This window comes from Cervus elaphus, chromosome 1 (assembly GCF_910594005.1).
Source record: "Cervus elaphus chromosome 1, mCerEla1.1, whole genome shotgun sequence".
NCBI lineage: Eukaryota > Metazoa > Chordata > Mammalia > Artiodactyla > Cervidae > Cervus > Cervus elaphus.
This window is the reverse complement of record NC_057815.1, coordinates 58,234,913-58,253,603: the sequence shown is the minus strand read 5'-3', so window position 1 is coordinate 58,253,603 and position 18,691 is coordinate 58,234,913. Positions and strand designations below refer to the sequence as shown.

General features: G+C 43.0%; 1 protein-coding gene across 1 annotated transcript in view; it reads left to right on the top strand.

Moving 5' to 3' along the window:
* The window catches only part of OLFML1 (olfactomedin like 1), a 30,775-nt gene extending 12,369 nt beyond the window's left edge, over positions 1 to 18,406 (top strand). The window contains exon 3 of the mRNA XM_043904173.1: positions 16,311 to 18,406. Coding sequence (XP_043760108.1) covers positions 16,311 to 17,101 — 791 coding nt within the window. The 3' untranslated portion in view covers positions 17,102 to 18,406. The remainder of the gene's footprint in view (positions 1 to 16,310) is intronic.
* Positions 18,407 to 18,691: the final 285 nt, after the last annotated feature.

Sequence of the window (18,691 nt, the reverse complement as noted above, 5' to 3'; positions counted from 1 at the left end):
AGGCAGGCCATCACAGAGCTGTCACAGAGGTCCTCAGGTAGAAGCCCTCTGCTCTGGGACTAAATGCCTGCACCCAGGGGCCTTATTATTGCGGGACATGCATGAACACCATGTCACACCTCTGGGTCATTATTTGATGATTCCTACTCATAAACAAATTGCTTTAAATCATTCTTTCAAATCTTGGCCAAGAAGGGTCAATTCCCCTCTCCCTCTAACCCTTGGTTTTTAATTCCCTGCCTTTTCTTCACTTATTTTTAAACAATGAAATTCCTTTGCTTTCCCCACTGTTTGCTCAGTGAACAGAAGAGCCCCACCGCACACTCCTGTGGTGGTAATCTCAGGTGCATTCCTTTGGGCCTCATCTGATAAGTCACCACATCCAATAGATTCTTCCTTCTGAATATCTTTCAACTTTATTCTTTCCCTCTACCCTGCTCTCTCATCATCTCTAGTCCTGATTATTGTACAAGACTCCTAACTGATCTTCCTGTTCCAAGATTTCGTCTTGCATTGCTACCAGAGTTATCATTGCTTTATCATCTTTCAAGGCAAAGCAAACCCCATAAAATAACATTAAGTCCTTTACAACTGACCCTGATCTAACTTTCTTCAAATAATTTGCTTTGTTATTCTCTCTAAAAGTAATATCTGCTGATTAAATAAAAACTATGGACGTAGTATATACTGTATCTGTTGTATTTACGGTTTTATAAAAGATAACAAGCCAACAACTGAACACAGCACCTTTTTCTAGTTTTCTTAAAAATTATTTTTTTATTGAAGTATGGATGATTCACAGTGTTTCAGGTGTACGGCAAAGTGATTCAGTTTTATACATATAAAAATTTGGTTATATGTATATATTCTTTTTTCATATTCTTTTTCATTATAGGTTATTATTATAAGATATAGACTATAGTTCCCTGTGCTGTAGAATAAGTCCTTGTTTTTTATTTAATACATGTATTACTGTCATATCTGCTACTGCTGAGTCACTTCAGTCGTGTCTGACTTTGTGCAACCCCATAGACGGCAGCCCACCAGGCTCCCCCGTCCCTGGGATTCTCCAGGCAAGAACACTGGAGTGGGTTGCCATTTCCTTCTCCAGTGCATGAAAGTGAAAAGTGAAAGTGAAGTCGCTCAGTCGTGTCTGACTCTTAGCGACCCCATGGCCTGATTCCTAATTTATCTCTCCCGCCCTTCCCCCTTTGGTAACCGTAAGTTTTGAACACAGCAGCTTTGAACATTTCCAGCTTAGTCTTGTCCTAGTACTGTCTATCCCCATCTACATGATTCTCTATGCTATGTTGAACCTGCTATTCTGAAAGCTTACTTTCATATAGTATACTAAAATATACTCCATGCATCTCTACACTGTACATGCTCTTTCCTCAAGTCTAACACACAGAGTAGGGTTCAGTGTTTTCTGACCTTGAGGAGCAGTTTATTGGAAAGTGGAAGCAACTATTTACCAGGGATTCCATTAAGCCTCTTTTTTCTGGTATGTTGTCCAATACTCCTGACAACTCAGCTAGGTAGATACTATTATGACTTCTATTCAGATGGTGAAACTGTGACTCAGAGTTTCCTGCTGTGTTGAAGAGTAAGCACCACCCCCTAGACGCCATCCCCTAGATTCATCTCATTCTCCCTATCTGCTCACAGTTCCCTTACCCTGACCCTGCACCAGGTATCTGCCACAGCAGTGCTATATGACAAACCACATTGAAACTTAGTGGATTAAAACAATCATTGATTATTTCCCAGGACTCCACAGGGCAGCTGGGCAGTTCTATCAGCCTGGGCCAGTCTGAGCTGTTCTCAGCAGACTCCCTAGTGCATCCACAGTTAGTGGCATGTTCCCCAGTGGATGACCAGCTAAGGATGGCCTCAGTGGCTTGGTTCTTCTCCATGTGACATTGGATCTTTTGGAGGCGAACCTGGGCTTATTCTCATGATTCAGGAAGGTGTCTAAGGGAGAGGGCACAAGCATACCAAGATCTGGTTGCTTTCACCAAGTTTTTTTGGCCAAAGCAAGTTCAAGTCTGGCTCTGGAGCCCATCTTTCCAACAGAACCTCTAATAACATCTGTATGAGACTTTTGGTCTTGCTGCTCTTGGAAAGAGGCAGTCATCAAGATGAGTTTTAAAGTATGCAAATATCTATATGAAGGCAATGGATGGATCATTAATGTGACTGAGGGGAGACTGAAGAACCTGTCAGAGGGCTGCTGCAAAGTTCAGGATGAGGTAAGCAAGTGCTACACCAGCACACTTTGAGACAGGATAGAACAGCGTCAGTAGGAGTGATTGCATAGGAAGAATTCATGGCAAAGTGTCAATGACTCTGTTTTATAGCTAGATAAATGGGAGAATGACAGTATCACACCTTGACATTGAGAACATTTTCATCCTTTTCTGTTTAAGTAAGAATATTAAAGGAAGAAAAAAATAACCCACTATGTAGAAACCAAAACCCAGCTTAGTCTTTAAATAAAAATTAAATAAAAGCAAAAAGTGCATAAGTATAAACTTGAAATGCTTAAGATGTTGCAACAGTTAGATAACTAATGCAAAACAGAGGCTGTTTTATCAGAAATTCCTTGGAGGACTGCCCAGTTCCGTGCTTCACTTGTTCATGAGTGTTGACCAGCTTGGATCCTCTAGGACAACAGTTCTCAAACTTTTATCTCAGAAACTCATTACATTAAAAAAAAAATTCAGGACCCTAGAGAGTTTTTGCAGACATATGTTAACATCTCTTGATATTTAACAAATTCATAATTAAAATAGAAAATTTGTAGTATGTGCCAGATGCTAACCTAGGACAGGATATCTAGCAGTGAACATAGCAGATTAGACAGAAAGCCCTGCCTTCATAGAGCAAATATTCTGAGGGGAGTCAAACAATAAATATGTTAGCATGAAAATTTACAATATGTCAGATAGAAGTTCAATACCACAGAAGAAAACCAGCTAAGGTAAGGAGGTTATGGAAAGCTGGTCTCTTCTGAAAGGACACATGTGAAGGAGGTTGGCTGTGTTGAACTCCAGCTATAGAGACTCACAGTGGAAGCTGTGAACTCACTCCCATTCAGTGCAGCTCACACTCCAGCTTCCTCACACTCCATGCTGTTGAGCAGCACATAACCATACAAACCAACAGCCATGCATCCTCTGTTTTCTCTCTCAGACTCGATGGCTAATCACCAATAAAGGGAAGCTGGCAGTGCTCTATACTGGGTGCCAGCTTCCTCACACTCCATGCTGTTGAGCAGCACATAACCATACAAACCAACAGCCATGCATCCTCTGTTTTCTCTCTCAGACTCGATGGCTAATCACCAATAAAGGGAAGCTGGCAGTGCTCTATACTGGGTGCCGTGAAATACTTTTAGAGTTGGGAACCTAGATAAACCTTTGATATGGTTTTGCTGGTCTTCCCAGGTGGCGCTAGTGGTAAAGAACCTGCCCGCCAATCCAGGAGACATAAGAAACACAGACAGGTTCAATTTTTGGGACAGGAAGTTTCCCTAGACAAAGAAACAGCAACCCACTCCAGTATTCTTGCCTGAAAAATCCCATGGACAGAGGAGCCCGGAGGGCTATAGTCCACAGGGTCACAAGCAGTGAGACACGAGTGAAGGGACTTAGCATGTGGTTTTGCTAAAGAGTTCTGTGAAACTCATCAAAATACATAGAGCACGTATTGTATGCCAGGCTCTTTTTAAGCACTCACCCTGGATTCACAGCCCTTCTGCAGAGCCACATCTTCCCATGGCTCACTGTACCATTTCATAAAAGCTGGTCTTCCTGCCCTCCTGCCTTCCATCTAATCAGGCTTTCTAGACAGTGAAATAGCACTTGCTATTGTCCACATGTACCTCTTGTTATCTGAATCTACTTGATTTTTAAGTTGGCCTAGCATGCATTGGGGTAGCAACTGACTGATACTACATTATCTGAATCTAACTGATTCCTGAGTTGACAGTAAACAATAAGAATTTCAATAGTGAGTGAGATATATACCATGTCCCAGGTCCTGTGGATAAAAAGACAAATAAAGCATAGCTTCTGTCTAAAATGCTTGCAAGGAAACAGTGAGTATGCAATTCCAATTCAGCCCAAGAATTGCCCTGGAAGAGGACTGCACAGAATGCTTTGGACGCACAAGAAACAGCAAGTAGCTGCTCTGCAAGAGTCAGAGATTTTGTTTTAAAGGACAAGAAGATGTATCCCAAGTTAGCGAAGATGAGCTAAGGAAAAGTAGAGGCAAAGTCTCAAACTTGTGAGAGGCCGTGGCAAGCTTGGTGATTACTAATTAGTCCTGTGTGGCAGGGAAGTGACAAAAGAGGTCAGATGAAGGACCCTGGGTAGCATGCTGACATATCAGAAGTGTATTCTGTGGGAAACAGACTCACAGAGAATGAACTTATGGTTGCTGGGGGAATGGATGCGGGGAAGGGACAGTTAGGGAGTTTGGGATGAACATGCACACACTGCTATATTTAAAATGGATAACCAACAAGGTCCTACTGTATAGCACAGGGAACTCTACTTAGTGTTATGTGGCTGCCTGGATGGTAGGGGAGTTTCAAGGGGAATGAATAAATGTATATGTATGGGTGAGTCCCTTCACTGTTTACCTGAAACTATCACAACATTAACATTGTTAATCAGCTATACCCCAATACAAAATAAAAATTAAAGTTTTGTATGTATGTATATTTACATATATATTTATATATATGTAAATGTAAACATATTGTGATGTAAATGTAAATGTAATGTAAATGTAAACATATGTAAACATATGTATATGTAAACATATACATATTATATATATACATGGGGAAAAATAACTGCCACTAATTTCCAGGACATACCAAATTACTTCAAGTTTTATAATTGACTACTCATCTGAGAGCTGTCATTTTTGACATCCCCCTGTAACTGTCACTTGCTAGGTACTGACAAATGTTTATCAACATGAATACAATTCAGGTGGTTGAAGGAGTCCAGATTTATTTATTTTTGTTGCACTAGGTCTTCCTTGCTGTGTGAGGGCTTTCTCTAGTTTTGGTGAGCGGGGACCTCTCTTTATTGTGGTGCACGGGTTTCTCATTGCAGTGGCTTCTCTTGTTGCAAACCTCAGGCTCTAAGCACATGAGCTTCAGTAGTTGCAGCACATGGGCTCAGTAGTTGTGATTCCTGGGCTTTAAAGAGCAGGCTCTGCAGTATGTAGGATCTTTCTAGACTAGGGACCGAACCCTTGCCACCTGCATTAGCAGGCAAATTCTTAACCACTGGACCACCAGGGAAGACCCAAGAAGTCAAAATGTTATCTTTCATGGTTGATCTCAGCATTGTCATGGCACTGGTGGGTGTGCCGTTTAACTTGCTGATGTATTACAATGAGTGTATAATGAGGGTCAAGGCCTAGTGGAAGTCAAATCTTATGCCATCTTGGGCCTGGTCATTTTTAATCAGTTTTTGTCATATCCTCAATGTCATTCTTTTAAATGTTGTGCTCTGTCCCCTTCCTTCCTGTCTCACAACCTTGAGTCTGGCTTATCACTCAGTTCCCACAACCTAATCAATTACCTGACCTCTCTTTTTCTGTTTCTTGAATCTGTGCCCATTTTTTCCCTCCCATCACTATTTAGATCTTTCTCATCTGAATTATGCTTACAGACTCTCCACCTGTCTCCCTGTATCCCCTCTCCTCCAGCTCTGCTGCTGCTAAGTCACTTCAGTCGTGTCTGACTCTGTGCGACCCCATAGACGGCAGCCCACCAGGCTCCCCCGTCCCTGGGATTCTCCAGGCAAGAACACTGGAGTGGGTTGCCATTTCCTTCTCCAGAGCATGAAAGTGAAAAGTGAAAGTGAAGTTGCTCAGTCGTGTCCGACTCTTTGCGACCCCATGGACTACAGCCTACCAGGCTCCTCCATCCATGGGATTTTCCAGGCAAGAGTACTGGAGTGAATTGCCATTGCCTTCTCCTCCACCTGTACCCCCAGTTAATTCTCTACTAATAACCAGCACAGTTTTTATTTTTTATTTTTAAATATTTATTTGGCTGTGCCAGGTCTTTGCTGCAGCATGTGGGATCTTTAGTTGTAGCATGTGGGATCTAGTTCCCTGACCAGGGATCAAACCCCAGGCCCCTGCATTAGGAGCACCAAGTCTTAGCGACTGGACCACCAGAAAGTCCTACATAATCGTTTTTAAAATATAACTGATTGAGTCACTCCCTTACAGAGGGAAAAGTCTCACCAAGTCTGGAGAGTATTACTATTAAATAAGGGGAAAAATATTAAGAATATTCAAATAAGTGATATTTATAAATGAATTCACTCTGAGGCCTTGGGCCAAATTCTATCCTAATTGCTTATCTACAATTCTGCCTGAGGGGTAAACCACAGATTTTCATTCTCTGGTTTGCAAAATGTCAGTATCTCTGTTAAATAATTTGCATCTTGGCTGGACTCAAAGGTTTTCAATTTATTTCAGATCTTTCCTCAACCTTTTACTCCCGCTAATTATCTCTTCTAAGAGAGGCACAGCAGGGAGTTTTAACTTTCCCTGTTACTCAAACATTAGACGTATATTCTCCCCAAATTCCAAAAGAAGAGGAATTTATGAAAAAATTATAGAATATTCACCTGAATAAACTGTACAACATTGAGGCTAAACTTCTCATTTTACAGGTGGGAAAGCTAAGGCTTGATTGATCAAGGGACTTTTAGGGAGTCACATAGAGAACCAAATAGAGTTTAGACCACTGAGGTCTCTGACTCCCAGTCCCAGATTCCAGCTACAAGGGACAGGAGAAAGCTGAAGGGAGCACACAGGGGAAAATTCTGTGCTTTCTTCCCCAGAACTGTTTCCATGATTAAAACCACCTAGCACTCTCTTGTTTTGCAATTTCTTCAAGGATTCTATATTAGAAAAAAGGAGTAGAAGAAGGAAGAAGAATGTTTGTATTAATTACTGCTGTATTTTATCATTTAAAAAAAATATTTATTTATTTGGCTGTGCCAGGTCTTAGCTGTGGCACGGAGTTTTAGCTATGGCATGTGGGATCTAGTTCCCTGATCAGGGATCGAACCCTGGCCCCCTACATCGAGAGTGTGGAGCTTAACCAGTGGACCACCAGGAAAGTCCCATTTCTGCTGTATTTTAAATGAATATTTTATCACTGATGAGACATGGATTGTGCCTTGTTCTTAGCCATAGTCCCTCATAGCTGACTGCAAGTCTGCTGACTTTCCTCCAAGAGGAATGGGTAGGCTGGGAGCTCCCTAGTCAGGGCAGATATCTTATCACCCTGCTAATACACCCCAGGGAGTCCATTGCCCTCATCTCTCCTTCTCTAGGCATACCCAGGCTCACCCATTCTCCACCCCTTCCCTCCATGTGCACATGCCTATCTACCATGTCTCTTGAGCTGACTGGGGGTGTCCTGGCTAGCCCTGCCTTCCAGCTCAGATTGAGCTCAGAGGTTCCCTTAATTGGGTGATCTATCAGGTTACTTATCCAAACCTTTGTTTCTTTTTGCTTGGAAAATAGAGATTAAAATATCTACCACTTAGATGAACTATAAGATCTAGATAAGCAAAGAAGTACCTAATCACAGTACCAAGCATATTACATGTATTTGTAGGTGTTTAATTTTGCAAGCTTTTGGACTTGTTCCTCAATAGGGAACAGCTTCTGAGCTTCTCTCATGGCCCATGGGACCACCTCTTTCCCATTAAAGGGATGACCACGTATAGTCCTAAATCCTTGTTTGTTCATCATCTGTCATCACAGAGCTTGTGGGAAGAGGAGAGCATTCACATAAGACAGATTCAGCTGGTGAAACTGAGAAAAGGCATACTGAGCCCTGGCAGAGATAGGTCCTGGTAAACAGGGCAGCCCACCCCTCTCTCTTCCACACCACAGCTCATAGCCCTCAAAGTTCAGCATGGAGGGTGATCCTTCTGTTAGCTGCTCCTGCAGGGCAGACAAAGGACCTTGAGTGCCATGTTGAGATATTTGAAACTTATTCTAAGGTTCCCAGCTGTCCCAGGCTTCTCTACCTTTCCTAGGGATTTGGTCTCTATAACCCAGGCCAACCAGGATGAAGCTGACCCAGAAAGAAAGAAAGAAAGAAAGAAAGTGAAGTCGCTCAGTCATGTACGACTCTTTCTGACCCCATGGACTGTAACCTACCAGGCTCCTCCATCCATGGGATTTTCCAGGCAAGAATACTGGGGTGGGTTGCCATTTCCTTCATCCAGGAGATCTTCCTGACCCAGGGATTGAACCTGGGTCTCCCACATTGTAGGCAGACACTTTACTGTCTCAGCCACCAGGGAAGTCAACAGTTGACCCAGAGGCCATAGGAAAACAATCCCTTCATCTGGTAAAGCAGGTCAGTAGTGGGACATGGTGGAAACTGCTGGCTGAGAGACTTTCATAATGATGCTCAAAAGTCAACCTCTGTGCACCAGCGTAGAATTGAATCTCAGAGACAGAGTTTTGGGTGAAGTAGAAAAGAATAGCTTTATTGGTTTGCCAGGCAAAAGGGACACAATTGACTGTTGCCCTGAAAAACTGTAGTCCTAACCTGGGAGGATTTGGCGATTCTAGGGCAGTAGCTGATAAGGATCAAGGTGTGTGCAGGGCCTGCCCTCCTTTAATACAGGCTCAGGTGGTCTCTTGATGAGCTTCTCAAGGTTATCAAACTGTGACCTTCTCTTGAATGAAGAATGCTAACATCTTCCAACCTGACCAACTTTGACAGCATGCTAAAAAGCAGAGACATTACTTTGACAACAAAGGTCTGTCTAGTCAAAGCTATGATTTTTCCAGTAGTCATGTATGAATGTGAGAGTTGGACTATAAAGAAAGCTGAGCACTCAAGAATTGATGCGTTTGAACTGTGGTGTTGGAGAAGACTCTTGAGAGTCCCTTGGACTGCAAGGAGATCCAACCAGTCCATCCTAAAGGAAATCAGTCCTGAATGTTCATTGGAAGGACTAATGTTGAAGCTGAAACTTCAATACTTTGGCCACCTGATGCAAAGAGCTGACTCATTTGAAAAGACTCTGATGCTGGGAAAGATTGAAGGCGGGAGGAGAAGGGGACGACAGAGGACAAGATGGTTGGATGGCATCACTGACTCAATGGACGTGAGTTTGAGTAAACTCTGGGAGTTAGTGATGGACAGGGAGGCCTGGTGTGCTGCAGTCCATGGGGTTGCAAAGAGACATGACTGAGCGACTGAACTGAACTGAGCATCTTCCATTTGTTGGGGATTTTAGTTCTGCAGAAGAGCTCAAAGATACTATTATAGGTATCTCTTGAAGTAAACCAAGACCCTGCCCCAAGGCTGCACTATTGTTTCTTGACTTGCCTTCCTTTTCCCTTATTAGCAACTGTTCGAATCTGCCCTTTGGAACTCAGGGAAGGTCATGGAGGCTGGAGTCTATTCCCTAGAAACAGGGGACACAGAAAGTCTTTTGAGCCCAGGAGCTCCAAAGGGTTCTATTCAGCTTCAATAGCTTTCCCCAAAGTTTGATCCTGGCCATGGTGTGAGCCATGCAAGTCCTCTGGGAGCAGCCATGGATGGCATGACTGTTGGAAGGACTGACTCTCTAGGACTTGGCTCTCCCCAACCACACCCCTGCCATATGCTGCCTTGGTGACAATATTGTGCCACATTTTTAAATAAAATAGTGCATTTTAAAATATTATAAAAACCCTAAAGTGCTTTACAAATTATTATTACTTAAGTCAGATCTGCAGTCAGAACTCTGGGTGTGCAGCACTATTTAAACCCTAGAAAAACATCTGCTTGAATGAACCTACCTTCCTTACTAATTCAATAGATGTTTATTGAACCCACAGAGCTCTCAGGCAGTAGAGTACAATAGTAAACATGAACACAAAGGCCTTGCTTTTGTGGATCTTATAGTCTGGTGGAGGAGAAGGACAGTGCACTAGTAAATAAAACAGATAACATAATTATAAAACTCAATAAATGGTCTCAAGGAAATAAGAGAGATGCTACAGTAGATCATTTTAAATTTAGATACAGTAGTCACAGGAAGCCTCTTAAGGAGATGAAATTGAAACTGAGATTTGAAGGATGAGTAGGAGCAGACTGTGGAAGATCAAAGTAAAGAACACTCCCAGCAGAAAGAATTTCAAGTGCAAGAGCCCTGAGGCAGAAACAAACTGGACAGCTCCCAGAATAGCCGGAAAGCCAATGTAATCTCCACACAGTGAGGCAAGGTGGGAGAGTAGGGAGGGAGTAGAGGATCAAGTCCCAGCGACAGTGAAGTCGCTCAGTTGCGTCTGACGCTTTGCAATCCCATGGACTGTAGCCTACCAGGATCCTCAGTCCATGGGATTTTCCAGGCAAGAGTACTGGAGTGGGTTGCCATAAGCCAAATCAGATAGATGTTTTAGGCCAAGTTAGGATTTTATTCCAAGAATGGTAGGGAAAAGCTTTTAGAAAGTCAGTCACGTAATTCATGTTTTTATACAGATAACTCCTACTGCTTTGTGGAGAACATTCTGTAGATAAGCAAAAGTAAACTTTCATGTTTTTATACAGATCACTCCTACTGCTTTGTGGAGAACATTCTGTAGATAAGCAAAAGTAAACTCAGAGAGACAAATTAGTGGTAGTGGTCCAGGCAAAAGGTGAGGATTCACAGAGTGCAAGGGGAAAGGAGGGGGTGGAAAGAGGAGGATATAGAAATATATTGAGCATTTTAATTTAAGTATAACATCATAATTTAAAGATAGGTTTACTACCAGCACTTGCCAGTGTGGAAAGATGGAAAGAAAGGAATTAAAGATGACTTCTGGACAGGTAATTTGATTGATGATTTTTGCTTAAAATGGGGAGAGGAAGAGAGTTTGGGGAATAAAAGCAAGAGTTATGATTTGTACAGAGGAAGTTTGAAGGTAGCCAAGTAGGAACATGGAAAAGGTAGTTGGATGAAAAAGTTTGGGGCTAAATTGACATCCAGATAAGATGTCATTCCAGATAGAAATTTTGATTTATTCATTATTCAGAATTTACAATGCTATTCAGAGCCATGGGAAAAAATGAAGTTACTTGGAAAGTTATCGTAAATAGAGAAAAGGTCTGAGGACAAAACACTTAAAGGTGGATGATGATAAGGGACCAGTCCTGAATGACAAGAGAAAAAAAATCCAGAAAGATGGGAGGACAAAGAAAAGCAGAGGTGTTCTACAATCAAGAGAAGAAAGAGTTTCAGGGAGAAGTAGCAATCAAGCAATCAAAGTTTACTGAGAACTTGATTAGGATGAAGACTGAGAATTGACCCTTAGATTTTGCAACATGGAGGTTGTTGGTGCCTTGAGAAAAGCTGATCCAGTGGAATAGGCAGGGGAATTTAGACCTCTGGAGACCTGGAGCTGATCTGCGTAGCTTAGGGCATAATTGGAGGTAAGGAACCTCCTCTTTTAAGGAGTTTTATTATAAAGTGGAGCAGAGAAATGGGGTCACACTAGAAAGCTTCTAGGATGATCTTATAGCCTGGTTATTTACAGAGTGGGAGGTAATTTCAGGTGCTAAGTCCTTGAGTTGGTGAAAGGAACAAGATTCATTGCAAAAGTAAAGAGAGCAGGAGGGAAGGCAAATAACATGGGTTCATGTGCAATTGATTAATAGATTGGTTAGTTGGAAGACTCATTCACTGAGCAAACACTGACTTCCTATGTGCCAGTTGCTATCCCAGGGGCAAGATACACAGCAGTGAATGAAACATAAGACAATGCTCATGTCCTCATGGAGTTTATACTCTATTGAGGGGAGCTGAACAATAAATATGTTAACAGATGAATTTATAATACATCAGATAGAAGATCACAAGCCCTATGGAAAACAATGAGCTAGGATAAGGGGGTTATGCAGAGCTGGAAAAGGGGGCTGCTATTTTTAATAGGGTGATCAGAGGAGACCTTAATGATGAGGGAACATTTGTGAGCGGACCTAAGCGGAGCGAGGGAGGAAGGCATGTAGTTATCTTCAGGAAGAGGGTTCCAATCAGAGGGAACAAAATGTGCCAATTTCCTGAGGCAGGAGTATGCTTGGCACAGTCTGGGGCACAGCAGGGAGGCCAGTGTAGCTGAACAAAATGCTCAAAGTAAGGGAGCTTGCAGAAAACAAGGCAGAGAGGCAGTGGGCAGACAGACAGCCCCGGATGGCCTGGAAGGTAGACCTGAGCTTTACTCTGAGTCAGATGGGAAGTCACTGGTGAGTTTTAAGCAGACAGGGGACATGATCTGACTTATATTTTTCAAAGATAACTTTGGCAGCTGTGGGGAATGGCCTCTGAGGCCAAGGATGGAAGTGTGGCCCCAGGTAGACTATTGCAGTAATCCACGCTAGAGATGATATTGTTCTCTGATTGTGCCTGTTTTCTTAGTGAAATCAGAGGTGAGATCTTCCTAGGAGAGTGAGGAGGCTATGATGGAGGCTTGAGGAAAAAAGAAAAGGTACGGTCATTGTGGGTGATGAACTGATGAAAGAACTGTGGTGGGGTTCCTCACCTCCAATTATGCCCTAAGCTACTCAGATCAGCTCCAGGTCTCCACAGGTCTAAATTCCCCAGCCTGCTCCACTGGATCAGCTTTTTTCAAAGTCACCAACAACCTCCATGTTGCAAAATCTGAGTTAATTCTCCATCTTCATCCTAATCAACTTCTCAGTAAACATTGATTACTTGATTGCTACTTCTCCCTGAAACTCTTTCTTCTCTTGATTGTAGAACACCTTTGCTTTTCTTTGTCTTCCCATCTTTCTGGATTTTTTTTTTTTTTGTCATTCATGACTGGTTCCCAAATAACTGGTGGTAGTACATGCAGTTTGCTAAATGCTTACTCACCTCCACCTCTGGTACTTCTCTGGCCATACATCTTTCCTCCTTGTGTCCACTCTCTCTCCTTTCACCATATTTCTTTTCCTCTGACTCCATTTGGCCTCCAGTTGGCCTGGAGAACCTAGGTATTTATTAAGAACAAAATGACAACCCATTGGCACATCCAGTTTCTTATATTGAAGCTTTTGGAAGGATTTGCCGAGGCCCTTGGGATGTTCAGTTCTCCTCAAGAGGCTGTTATACATTCGACTGTCACTCCACCACCTCACCCTATAGCAGTCAGTGAGGGAGACCCAGAGACTTCCTGTGCTTTTCTTAAGACTTTCCTCTCCTACCTGTGATACAGACCTCGGCCCGATTTGAGGGAGACGTACAGGATTTCTCATGCTTCTAGTCAGGCCACCACACCCTGCCTCTGTGATACTGCTCACCTCACAACAGACTGTCTAAACAGGGCCATCCCAGCAACAAGCTCATGACTGGAGCGGATGACCCACTTTTCCTAAAATGACGAGTTGGCATTTACCTAATCTTGACCCATATCTCTCTCTAACTTGTTCACCATGAGAATTCCAAGACCCTGAGGTCTTCTTGAAGATAGCATGTGTAAGGGCCAGGTGGAAAGAAAAGCTTACACCACTTCTGTCCACATCCCATTGGACAGGACATAGATCAATGGGTGCAGCTTGTGTACAAAGGAGGCTGCGAACGTGTGACTGGAGAAGAGGAAAATGAAATGGCACCTGATGAACACAGACATTTGTCTCTGTGGTGACACAGAGATCAAGGGAGGGCTTCTCTGGTGGTTCAGTGGTAAAAAAAATCTGCCTGCTATGCAGGAAACAGGGGTTCGATCCCTGATCCAGGAAGATCCCACATGCCAGGAAGCAGCTAGGCTTGTTTACCACAGTTACTGAGCCTGTGCTCTAGAGCCCAGGAGCCACAACTGCTGAGCTAATGTGCCGCCAACTGCTGAAGCCCGTGTGCCTTAGAGCTCATGCACTGCAGCTTGAGAGTAGCCTCGACTTGCTGCCTCTAGAGAAAAGCCCACACAGCAACAAAGATCCAGCACAGCCAAAAAATACAATAGAAATAAGTAAATATATATATATATTTTTTTTTAAAAGATCGAGGGAGAAAAAAATCTTCAAGAAGGAGGAACTAATCAATATTGCCATTCTATAGAAAGGTCAGCTAAGATACAGACATAAAAGGTTTAAGTTTTCAGTTAGGAAGTCCCTGGTCATGTTATAAAGGGTCATTTTTGTGAAGTTATGGTGAAGTGAAATAATGGGAGGTGAAGAAATGGGTGCAGAGAGTACAAACTATAGGAGACTCTAGTTCTATAAAATGGTAGAGTGAAGTAAGTTGAAAAAGTTGTCTAATTGTGAGAGAATTGATATTTACAAGCTAAAGAACTAGTCGTGAAGGAGAAATCCGAGATAGAAAGGGGAATCATTCATGGAGGAAATCTAGAAGGCAGGAAAGGATGAGACAGGAGTGCAGGTGAACGAATTAGTCTTCACAGGAGGAATGACGTGGCCGCTTCTAAGATTTGTGGGAGGGTAGCAAGGTTAGGAGTTGAAGAAAAAGTCTGTAAGTGAGGAGCAGAAAGTTGAGGAAGTTCATGTCTAATAGTATTTATGTTTGCAAAGGCGTTATTATGAAGGATTGATGGGTTAGTTGTGGGGCAAAGGAAGGGATTTAAGATAGCTGCCATGTGGAAGATGGGCTGAGCATGGAGAGCAGTATAGTATTTAGGGCTCAGTTGACGTTGAAGACCCCTTAGTGTAATGATACCAGTAGGCACCAATGTGAGATTTTCTCCACCAACACACAGCTCTCAAGGGCAGAGGCAGATCTTTGAATTGATCTAGGATCAAAGAAGGAAGGGAATTTTGAGAGAGTAATAGTCTGAGTGGCAGTGAGGAGCTAGAGAAATATAGGCCCCTTCTTTTTACTTCATCTTCTTCCACCTAGTTTAGACCCTTTCATCCTGTTTGGATTACAGAAATTCCTTCTGCTTGGTTTCCCTGATTTTAGTCTCTTTCTCATGTATCTATTGTACACGTGACTACCAGCTTAATTAGTCTTGTAGAATAGCTTGGCCATGTTTCATTCTTATTCAAAAGCTTCAATAGCTCCCTACCTTCCTGGAGAATTAAATCCATATTCCTTAGCTCCACCCTCAAGGTTCCAGGCACAGAGCAGATTTCAACTAGTTTGTTTTATGCATCTAGTTTTATACACAAAGGATTTAGATTATACTGGATGAAACTCTATACTACTTCACTAAGTTTGAAGGACTTTCCCAAATGCAGTTTTGTTAACTATTGGGAAAGTTTCTCCAACCCCTTTCAGAATGTCCTTCAAGGTGACTTTCAAGGGCTAACTCAAAGGCAGGTTCTCCCCTGTATCAAATGACATGTCTCTTCTCTATCCTCTTTTTTGAAAAAAAATCATTTTAAGCTTTATATCTAAAGTCATGCACCTATTAAGCAAGGACCATGCCTAATTTATCGTTGTACCCCATCCCATTGTACCCCCAGCTCATAACACCTAGCTTAGTATCTTGCTTTTTGTTGGTATCCAAAGTCAGCTGACTAAAGGCATGCACACATTCATGAGTACATGAGTAATGAGTCAATGGACATGAATTTGAGCAAACTCAAATTTAGTGAGATAGTGAAGGACAGGGAAGTCTGGCATACTGCAGTCCAGGGGGTCTCAAAGATTCAGACACGACTGAGCAACTGAACAATAACAACAGCATTCTAGTAGGGTTAATAACTGGAATCCTTCCTAGAAGGTCATCTTCTCAAGTTGTAGGGTTGATATTATAATCGTTATCCTTAGTACCTAATACTGTTCTAAGACAGTACTGTAAGCTAAGTATACAGCAGAAACCTAGTAAAATCTTGGCAAACACAATTGAGTTAGGTGGTTCCATACTCAGTGTGTCACCTTGAAGTGCTCTGGAGAGTGAACAGGGCCTGCTGCTGCTGCTGCTAAGTCACTTCAGTCGTGTCTGACTCTTTGCGACCCCAGAGACAGCAGCCCAACAGGCTCCTCTGTCCGTGGGATTCTCCAGGCAAGAACACTGGAGTGGGTTGCCATTTCCTTCTCCAGAACAGGGCCTAGGACACAGCAAATAGTTATTTATATCTTGATTTGATTAACTTGATTAATGAATGCTCTTATAACTGGACAGCAACTCCCTTCACAGACTCAGTTACTCTTTAAAGTCTTTGATTCATTGAATCCTACAATCATTGACTGATCCCTGTGTGATAATTTAACATTAGACACTGAAGGAAAAAAAAAAAAAGCTATCCATGAGAAAAGCAGACATCTCATATGTTAATAAAGTAACCTCTCCTTTTCCTCTTTTGTGGCCAGGCTGTGACAATATGCTGATGGGCATAAAGTCTCTGAAAATAGTGAAGAAGACGATGGACACAGATGGCTCTTGGATGAAAGATGCTGTCAGTGACTCTCCAAAGGTTTATGTCTTCATTGGGTCCAGAAACAACACTGTCTGGGAATTTGCCAATACACGGGCCTTCATGGAAGATAGCACCAAGCCAGCCCCCCGGAAGCTGATTCTAACACATTCCTGGCAGGGAACAGGCCAAGTGATCTACAAAGGTTTCCTGTTTTTTCATAGCCAAGGGACTCTCAATGAGATCATCAAATATAATCTGCAGAAGAGGATTGTAGAAGACCGGATGCTTCTCTTTGGAGGAGCAGGCAGAGCCCTGGCCTACCAGCACTCCCCTTCCACTTACATTGACCTGGCTGTGGATGAGCACGGGCTCTGGGCCATCCACTCAGGGCCAGGCATCCACAGCCATTTGGTTCTCACGAAAATTGAGCCTGACACGCTGGGAGTAGAACACTCATGGGACACTCCATGCAGAAGCCAGGATGCTGAAGCCTCATTCCTCTTGTGTGGGGTCCTCTACGTGGTCTACAGTTCTGGAGGCCAGGGCGCACATCGCATCACCTGTGTCTATGATCCTCTTGGCACCATCATTGAAGAGAATCTGCCCAACTTGTTCTTTCCCAGGCGGCCGAGAAGTCACTCCATGATCCATTACAACCCCAGAGATAAGCAGCTCTATGCCTGGAATGATGGAAATCAGATCATTTACAAACTCCAGACCAAGAGAAAGCAGCCTCTTCAGTGATGCATTCCAGTGGGCCAGGGATGCTGCGCTCCAGGATCGGGGGCCAGGGCCCCTCTGCAATATACTATAGTATTAATATATTAATAGCGTCCCACTAATGGCACACAGGGAGATGAGGGGCTGCAAGTGGGGGATGCACACACATCCTTTTCTAGATGGTACTGCCTTCAGTATCTTCTAAGAGCTTAGATGACAGTCTGTCATTCAAGAATTATCAGGAACTTCCATTACCCATCCCAATGCCCTGGTGCTCAAGGCTTTCCACATCCTGATCCCCCCCACCCAAAAAAAAAGAAAGAAATCAAAATATGCATAGAAACGAATGAAAATGAAAACAAAACAACACATCCTGATCCAGCTTACTTCCAACCTTTTCTTTTTTCGTCAAGCATTTTAGCATGTACTTTAATAACTCTCCCCACCCTCACCTTCTCAGCCATTAGAAATGTAGGCCACGCCCTCATACTCCTGGCTTTTCTCCCCTCTGGCCTTTGCCCAAGCTCTTTCCTCTTTGACAGTTGCCTATTGATATTCTTCTATTATTCACTGCCCAACCAAAGTCCTATTTTTTTGGATTAATTTTTATTGGAGTATAGTTGCTTTCAATGTTGTGTTGGTTTCTACTGTACAGCAAAATGAATCAGCCCTGCATACACACATGTCTCCTCCCTCTTGGACTTCCTTCCCGTTCAGGTCACCACAGTCATTAAGTAGAATTCCCTGTGCTATAGAGTATATTATCATTAGTTATCTATTCTATACATAGTATCAATAGTGTAAAGTAATATTTCTTGTTGATGTTTAATTTTGATTTCCCCTGGTACTGTCCCTACACCAAGCAAGGCGGTCGCAATAAGAAAGTGAACATATTACCATTTGAATACCACTTTCCAGTTATAAAGTGCCTGCACCTGTGTTAGAACTCATCTCACCCTTATGAGATAGACGGGACAAGCCTTTATAGACAGAGGGTTTCGGTGAGCCATTCCAAGTACCAAAGCTACAAAAGGAAAGAGCTAGAAAATACCGCACAGCCCATAATCTTGTCATTGTCCAAGGAAGCATCAAATATGTTTGTTCACCCAACCTTTTCTAAGCAATTTGTTAATTGTTTCAGCCTAAAAATAATGACCTGCCCCTTTACCTATTTCATGCCTGCACAAGATCTTCCTATAGGCCTTTGAATAGCTACTTCCTCCAGAAAACCAGCCTAAGGGTGAGGACCCCCCTGTAGACTCATCTCGCCTTACCTTCCCCTGCTGCTGCTTGCCTGAAACACAATAAAAGTGACACTAAGCAAATAAACCTCATCAGGTTCTATTTGCCTATACGGCCTCAGCAGAAAAGTTTCAGGGAGTGCTGCCTGTGCCTGGATTTACTGTGAACAATCCCCAACCCACTGAGGCCTTCAGTAAGTATTCTGGAATCTGGATGAACGCCAGAGAGCAAGCAAGGGCCTCCCTGCCACAGCAGGCGGGCCGCGTGGCACAGGGGACACAGACCACCTGGGCCTGTCTGGAGAGGCCTCTTCCAACTCTTTCCCACGCATTTGTTCACTCCGGCTGGTTCGGGTCACGCGTGCAGGCTGTG